Source organism: Lolium rigidum, chromosome 3, assembly GCF_022539505.1.
Source record: "Lolium rigidum isolate FL_2022 chromosome 3, APGP_CSIRO_Lrig_0.1, whole genome shotgun sequence".
In the NCBI taxonomy this organism is placed as follows: Eukaryota; Viridiplantae; Streptophyta; class Magnoliopsida; order Poales; family Poaceae; genus Lolium; species Lolium rigidum.
Window position 1 is genome coordinate 406,993,286 of NC_061510.1, and position 8,121 is coordinate 407,001,406.

An 8,121-nucleotide genomic window follows, 5' to 3' on the forward strand; every position below is an offset into this window, starting at 1 on the left:
GGTGCCGTGGGTGGCGGCATGGAGGCAGGCACCGGCGGCGCGACTGCCGTGGTCACAGTGGCGGCACCGGTCGTGACAACCGGGGTCACGGCGGCGGCACCGGTCGAGACGGTGTGCTGCACGAGCTGCTGCGAGGTGGAGATGGGCGCCGTGAGGAAGGAGCCGACGCTGACCGTCCCGATCGGAGACGTAGATGCAGCGGCGGCGTTGTCGAGCGGCCTGTTGAGGAGGGCCGCAAGAGTGGCCGGGAGATTCCCGGCGGAGGAGGAGGAGAGGCCAGAGGAGGCACTCGTGTCCATGGCGCCGGCGGCGGAAGCGGTAGAGCAGCGGTCGACGGCGGCTGCGTGGAGGAAGACGACGGCGGCGGCTAGGGTTAGGGTTTAGGATCGACTCGGTCGTGATACCATGTAAGACAAAGTATGTTTGGGGGAACCGGCACAACCCTCTAGGGGTGGCCTATCACATATATATATATATATGGGGTGTATACAGGATACAATACAACTCTAATACCAATATGGTATGAACACATATACAGCTACGTTACATGTCTAACACGACGCACGGCGCCTTCCGCGCGCTCGCCGTCGCGTGCGGGGCGCTTGGGTTCGTGGGGGGCGCCGCCTACCTCTGTTACTCCAGGGGCGTCGGCTTCACCAAGTACCTCCTCTCCCCCGCTACGTCCAAGGCGCCTCGACACGACCGTGAAAGGTAGGTAGGGGTCGATTCGGTTCGGGTACGAGTGCTTGACTGCTTGATTCGGGGTTTAGGGTTTCTGCTGGAGGTTCGATTTCGTAGGGACTGGCGGGGGGTTCCGTTCGGGTCTTGGGTTTCGACAGGGTTTGATTCGGAATCTTCTCCCACACTCGTTGATGCCCTCCTCGCAGGGCCAACGCGCAAAAGTCAGAGTGGAGAGGAACGCGTCTCCGCTCTACACGGGAGATCCGACGCTTGACCAGACATTAGGACGGGTTACTTACAGACAGGTGAGCATCTCCATTTCCGATCCACCTCAGTCTCATTCCATGTATTTGTGGCATCAGCGAGCGCATTGCATGTCTGGTTAAATTTATTCTGTAAAAAGGTGTGGTAGATGCCTATCATCGTGTTCTGCACCTGTATCTGTTCTCGATCGTTTGAGATGATCATATGGGTGTGTCTTTGTGTGTGACCACAGATTGTTTTTTGGACAGTGAGGACGTGTAGGACTTCTCAGCTACAGGTTAATTAGAAGGCATGGCTGAATGAGTAGCCTCAATTTTGCACAAGGCATTGTTACTTCTCCCGTATTTTTATGGGTCACTTGTTTTTGGCTGGAAACTGTTATTTATATCTGTTATCTCATCGTTCCTTCATTTTCATGTTGAAGTAGGGATAATAATTACCAACTTAGTAGTAATCTGACTGTCTAATCTCAATTTGGAAGCGTATCCTGATAACACAATTTTTTTAGTTTTCTTCTTTGAGCATATCTGTTTGTCTCTTGCCATAACAAATTGTTGTTAGGTCAAGTATGGGACGTTCGGGCACACCTTCTCGCGTTCTTCCCTCTGGTAGTAGGCGATCTTCTGGGTGCATCCGTACTTGGTGTTAGAGAAAGGAACCATGAAGGATCCCTAAACAGCGCTTGAAGGTAGTTTCGGCAGAGCATAAGTGGCACTTGATCTGCACAAGCTTGGGATGGCGAACCGAATGATCTGATAAAATTGCTTGTGTAACCTCAGCCCTTTCCATGTTTGGTTAAAATTCGTTCTGCCTATTTTTCTCTCTGATCTGATCATCTTGTTCTGCACCTGTATCAATGCTTGTTTAAAATGGTCATACGGGTGTATCTTTGTGTCTACTCCAGTAAACTTATAATTGGCTTGTTCACAAATTGTTTTGTGGACATCTCAGCTACAGGTTACAAGGCATGGCTGAATGAGTAGCCTCAGTTTTGCACAAGACACTGTTGCTAGGATATGCATAGTAGCCCATCTATGTAGTCAAATCATGGTCTATCTAAAACATGACTGACTTCACAAGTTCAGAGTAACATGACCTTAAGTATGGGGCCTGTATACTGCGATCCTTGCTGATTGTTTCCAGATTGCACATCGCATTGGTTCTAAATAATTTTGAGACTACCTTATGAGTTGAATAGTGCAATGGTTTGGGATGGTACTGAATGATCTGTCGCTTCTAGATAATGAACAAAGTGCGCCATTTTGTTTTAAAAAAAGTTTTGCTGAACAATTTTACTACTCCCGCATTTTTATCGGTCACTTGTTTATGGCTGGAAACTATTGTTTATATCTGTTATCTCATCTTTCCTACATTTTCATGTTGAAGAAGGGCTAATAATTACCAACTTAGTAGTAATCTCACTGTCCAATGTCAATTTCGAAGCATATCCTGATAACACAAATTTTTTTTGGTTTTCTTCTTTGAGCATATCTGTTTTTGTCCCTGCCCATAACAAATTGTTGTTAAGTGTAGTATTGGACATTCGGGCGCACCTTCTCGTGTTCTTCTTTCTGGTAGTAGTTAATCTTCTGGGTGCATCCGTACTTGGAGTTAGAGCAAGGAACAATGACGGATTCCATGAGATGTTCCATCCCTAAACAGTGCTTGAAGGTAGTTTCGGCAGAGCTTAAGTGGCACTTGTTCCGCACGAGCTTGGGAGGGCAAACTGAGCATACAAAATGTCCCACAGAACACTGGAATAGGAAGAAGAAGAATTAACAGGGTCAGAATAACTTTTAATGAAAGTTAAAGAACTATGTAGTAACATGACAAGTTAGTACCCCTCAAATTTATCTCTGGTTATCCCTGGTGATAACAAATTTTTGTTAAGTCATGTATGCGTACTTAGAACTTAAGCTGAACCTTAACCATTTCCAATTTTGATATGGTGCCTGATTTATATTGTGTAAAAGGAAAGATGCTTTACTGCTATGTTTGGTTGTACACGTTAGTTCAGGCATTCTGCATGGGTTTCTCTTCGAGTTGATCACTTCATTTTGCATATGTATGATTTTAAACGTCAGTGTCGTCCCATGTATTTAGCTGAACCACTTTCAAAGTTCTGGTCATGTATTACTTTGTAATAATGCTTGCTTTATTTTGCAATAATGCATTAAGCTACTCACATGTTGTACTTGTGTTCAGATTATGGTAGTACAATGTCGATATGTCACCTGTAGGTACACCTCGGCGTGATACAGTGCATGTTCCTGGCCGGAGCAGCTCACGAGGGGCATGAACAAGCCATATGCTTTGTGACATATGTTTTTTTGGTACATAAGCACTGTCCATCTTTTCAGTGCGTCTGTAATGCAGTTCGATAGTAAGGTTCTGCATCTAGACTTTTTTCAAGTAACAACAGGTAGTTTAGTTCATGTATGTACTGCAAGGAATCAATATTAGCTCAGAAGTTCTAAAACAATGTTATTGATTAGTATTTTTTTTATGTAGACTTGCTAGAAGAAATGACCGGACAATCTTTTGGAAAGAACTGTTTGAAGTTTACAAAGAGTTTTAGAGTGAGTGGTGCTTTTCGTCATGGCCGTTCTATGAATGAAATTGTCTCAAGATCCTTGGTTGTTTCTACTATTACCTTGAGTTTTTATTTTAATGAAATCTCTTTATTGATAAGTCACAATTTCTTTTCCATATAAGTTTAGCAAAGTCATGATGTGTTAGTTATCTTTTGTCATGCCTTATAGCAGGGCATGACCTCTGAATAACAGAGGTTGTTGTATCAGTCAAATTCACAGGTCTTGAAATCGGGAAGTAATTAAACTACTGTATGTAATTTAGATGGTCTTGAAATTTGAGAGTATAAACAATGGTAGCAAGAACGGTGTGGCAAGACGAGCCAGGACCATCTAGTACTTGATGATGCATTAAACTAGAGACAATGCTAAAATTGATCCAATTGTAACTGAATTGTTTTTAGGAAACAACTTAAAAGTTTCACACATCATTTGTACATTTCCTGTACGGAGTATTAATTTAACTACAATATGAGAGTATTAGATTAGATTTACTAAATATGAACCGTGTCACAGGAAACTGACAATAGTCGGAGCAACATGATCTTATATTTTTCGGTTTTGCTATGTCTCCGTCAACTGAGATTTTTTAAAGTCTAAATCAATTACAAAAAAAGTGCTTGAGTTGCACTTTTCTGTTAAAAAAGTGGAATTGCACTTTTCTACCAGAAATGTGCAACTGGACCGAGTTGCACTTTTCTTTCAACTGCAGTTGCACTTTTCTGAGGTGACTGAGACTTAAGAAAATCTCAGTCAACTTAGACATAGACACACCCTATATTTTTTACATTGTTCTACTTGTAAAAATCGAAAAATAGACGGACATAGCAAAGCACGAGTCATGCATGGCCTAGTACAACAAGATTATAATCTTCAAACAGGCACTCAGGTAAGTGCAATTAACTAAAGTGGTCATGGAGACATATCGGCGTCGCAACGGGGTAGCAGGCCCTTGTCTTGGAGGCTTGTGACAGTTTCGTAGAGACACTGGCTTGCGGTTGTGAAACCGACGCCGAGCTCCCTGATCCTACGGCTGCTGAACCGGCATCCCTTCTTCATCTCGCCCGTTTCATCCTTGCATATTGTGGGAACGGGGTACTCTGGGAAGAACTTGGCGAGTATGCGACACACCTCGGCGCGGTGCAGCGTGCGGCCGGCACAGAGGTACCGGCCACTCGCGGCGGGCGCCTCATATACACGCGCGTGCGCGTCAGCAACGTCTCGGACGTGTGCGTACGCCTGAGCCGCGTTAGCGTACGTCTGCACTGAGCCGTCGAGGTACTTGACGATATGCCAGGTGCTGGCGTTCACCGACGCCTGCAGAAGAGGGCCCAACACCAGAGACGGGTTCACCACGACGAGGTCGAGGTTTCTCTGCTTGGCGAGCTCCCACGCTGCCTGCTCCGCAACCGTCTTGGCGTAGCAGTACCAGTTCTACATCCATTGCAATTGTATATCCATTTGTGAGATGCACGTCGTCGTCGAGATAGTGCTTCCAACAAAGTAAGAGTAGGTTATGCTAACCTTGGTGTTCTTGCAGAACTCGAGGTCGCTCCAGCATGTCTCGTCGGCCTCCTCGTCGAGGTTGCGGCTAGGATCCATATACACGGCGCCGATCGACGATGTCATCACCACACGCCGGACGCCACCCGCGTCCGCCGCAGTATTGATCACATTCCTTGTCCCGGTCACCGCCGGCTCGATCATTTGCTCCTGCATGCGTACAAGAAACTTTGTCAATCGACGTACATTTGATAGCCAGCTAGTGCGGGCAACAATGGCTGGAGAAGTAAGTAATGTACCGGGTCATCGGTGACGGGGCAGGCGGTGTGGAAGACGCCCTCGCATCCGCGGAATGCGGCGGCGATACTCTCCTTGTCGAGCAGGTCCACCCGGAAGAGGGTCAGCCGCTCCGCCGCACCTTCAAGGGCTCTCAGGTGCGCATTCTTCGCGACATCATCTGAAATTACATACAACACAAAGTTAACATCAGGCATGTGCAAAATCCAGGAGGAGCTTCACGAGCCATGACGCGCTCCACTTACCAGGGTTCCGAACCGTGCCGTGGATGGTGTAGCCCTTCTCCAGGAGGAGCTTCACCAGCCATGACGCGATGAAGCCACTGGCGCCGGTCACGCAAACTGTGCGTCCGCGGCCACTGGCAATGCAGTTTGCCTTGTTGACGTGATCAACACCCATGTCTATGTTGTTTGCAGGCTTGCAGCGAGTTTGTATATCAGCTAGGAGTTGCTATGGGCGACAGAAGCTACTACGAGTTTGTATGAATTTCAAGTTTCAAGTTGCAGAACAAGCTGTGTACTGAAGAGAAGAAGGGGCTTTTTGGCCGTATATATAGCCGGGATGACGCGTTTTCCAGAGTTGAGTCATCTACGTATCTGGATCAACTGCAAATTATATATGCGTTTCCCAGAGTTGAGTCATCTACTTATCTGTTGTTCAGAGCGTGGTGGTGACACTGCAGTTCCCATCTTAAGAAAATGTGGCAGGTTCGTGCAAGTGTATAATAAACATCATACCCACACGAGTATCATATGTTCAGTATAATTGCAAGTACTAGTATATAGCATATTTTCAACACAAAACTGACTGGTCAAACCAGGTTTCATTTATTTATAAAGCAACTAGACGCAGCTTGGATTAATAAAGAAAATGCAACTTCAACCGAAGCACGTACATGCATATATATATTCACATTATTTAGTTCAATACGTGTATAGAGTACGGGAAGGCTGGTGGTGTGTATCAGAATGCGAGAAGAAAGATTCCCTTCCCACGATTTCACACCGGTTTGACATCGACGAAACTAGCACACCGGTTTGACCACGATGTGATATATGTTTGATGGGTATGGTCATCCTTATTTTGCAGTGTGAAAGCTCTCAGCAAGAACACGGTGGTGGACTTAAGATGGCATATATGACATGTATTCATTGTCACTAGTTGTTTATAATTATGAAATGTTACATTTTAGCAAGTGTCAGTGATTTGTGGGCGCAAGCAAGCCCGAGAACCAATCATCGAGAACACCGACTCGAACGGGATACCGTTTCGCTCTCCTCGCGTCGCCTCCTCCAGGCGACCGAGGAGGCGAAACCCTAGGTCTACCGCCGCCGCTCCTCCCTCCGTCCCCTATCCTCCTCGTCGCCCCCAGAGACGCCGCCGGCCAAGCTCGCGATGCCGAGGAAGGGGGCGGCGGGGATCTGAGCTCTCGGCTCCCCGCGTGGTGTCTAGATGGAGGACCTCCGCGCCGGGTTCGCCGCGGCCGCGGTTGCTGCTCGATGAGATCCCCTGCTCTATGGCTGGCCTCTGGCTCTGCCTTTGGTACGGGTGGCCTCCTCTGGTAGTTCCCCGGCGGGGGCTCTGTCGGGCGGCGAGGCGGCGGCCTCGTGTGGTGAGGCGACGTTGACCGCGCGGCCGGTGACGCTCGCGGGTGCTGCTAACCGGTGCTCTGGCCGTGCGGACGGCGGGGCAACGGCGGGTGCGAGCTGGGCGTGGGCGGTTCCGTCTGCTCCAGATCTCGAAGGTCAGATCTTTTCCTCCCTCTTAGGCTCTCTCCTCCCCTCGGTTCTTGGCGGCCGGCGGCTTCGGCACCGACGCTGATGCCAGCTGGGGAGCTGGTGGGGTGCTCCGGGGCCGGGAGAAATCCCTGGTCGTGGACCACAGCGGTGGCGACGCCGCGGGCGCCGTTCACCTTCCTGGAGGCACCGCTGAGGCCCTTGCTTCCCACCCCCTACCTCCGTCCCGGGCGAAAGCCCAAAATCCGTCAGATTGGACGGCGGCGGCGTCACAGCGTCGCACCCTCCCTGGAGGCGCCGTTTGGGGCCGGCGGTAGCTGGTGAGTGTTGCCCGTTTGGAGGGATCTGTGGGCTGCTGCTGCAGCTGGTAGGGTTGCTGGGCTGGGGCGCCTCCCGCCCTCGCTCGACTCCCCTGCACCTCCGTGTTCGATGGCTGCCCCCAAGTTTTCCCTTTTCCTCTCGGTTGTTCCTGTCGAAGCCGTTGCTGCATTTGTGTGCTCGTCGCTGCGAGAAGGCCTGCAAGATCGAGCATCCTGTGACTGTCTCTTGGACAATAATTCTCCTTGTTCAAGGGTGAACAGACCCTTGTCTGTCGGTGCGACGCCCTTCGATCCAGGGCGAGAGGGCAGGGGCCCTCTGCAGCAAGGGAGGAGATTTGTGCGCTGCCGGAGTTTCCTTGGTGCTGATCCTCTGGAGGTGTGATCAAGGTCGATTGGCTGGTCTTTGCTGTTGTGTGCTTCTTCCTCGACACCGAGCGTGAAGGACCTCGCCATTGCAAGCAGGGCTTGTTGCATATCTGTTTTTGCTTGTGTTGTGCGTGGTGTTGTAAGCTGTTATCAGCATCCTTGTACCTGTGGCCGTATGGCTTTATTAATTTAAAGCTGGGCATTTACGCCTTCCGTTTAAAAAAAGTGTCAGTGATTTTAAAATTGCGTCGAGCCTTCAAGCTGGCTTGCAAGCTCCATCGAGCCTTTATCAGAAGGTTCTGGCTTGAGTTATCTGACCCCAATTTTAGTCCGAGCTGAGCGTGAGGCGAGCCTTGAGCTTTG

At 48.9% G+C, this 8,121-nt stretch overlaps 1 protein-coding gene across 1 annotated transcript; it reads right to left on the minus strand.

Moving 5' to 3' along the window:
- Positions 1-4,448: 4,448 nt before the first annotated feature.
- On the minus strand, positions 4,449-5,735 carry LOC124697826 (cinnamoyl-CoA reductase 1-like). The gene is made up of 4 exons (XM_047230362.1): positions 5,582-5,735; positions 5,339-5,496; positions 5,061-5,249; positions 4,449-4,970 (listed from the first exon to the last, which is right to left on the minus strand). The coding sequence occupies exons 1-4, from the start codon at positions 5,733-5,735 to the stop codon at positions 4,449-4,451; spliced, it is 1,023 nt and encodes a 340-aa protein (XP_047086318.1).
- Positions 5,736-8,121: the final 2,386 nt, after the last annotated feature.

What these genes read in the sequence shown, in the direction of transcription:
- LOC124697826 (XM_047230362.1), bottom strand. Translation starts at nt 5,735, where the DNA reads ATGGGTGTTGATCACGTCAACAAGGCAAACTGCATTGCCAGTGGCCGC. An exon ending in CGGCACGGTTCGGAACCCTG is followed by an intron (nt 5,497 to 5,581) that starts GTAAGTGGAGCG and finishes ATGTAATTTCAG; the next exon opens with ATGATGTCGCGAAGAATGCG. An exon ending in AGTTCTGCAAGAACACCAAG is followed by an intron (nt 4,971 to 5,060) that starts GTTAGCATAACC and finishes CAATGGATGTAG; the next exon opens with AACTGGTACTGCTACGCCAA.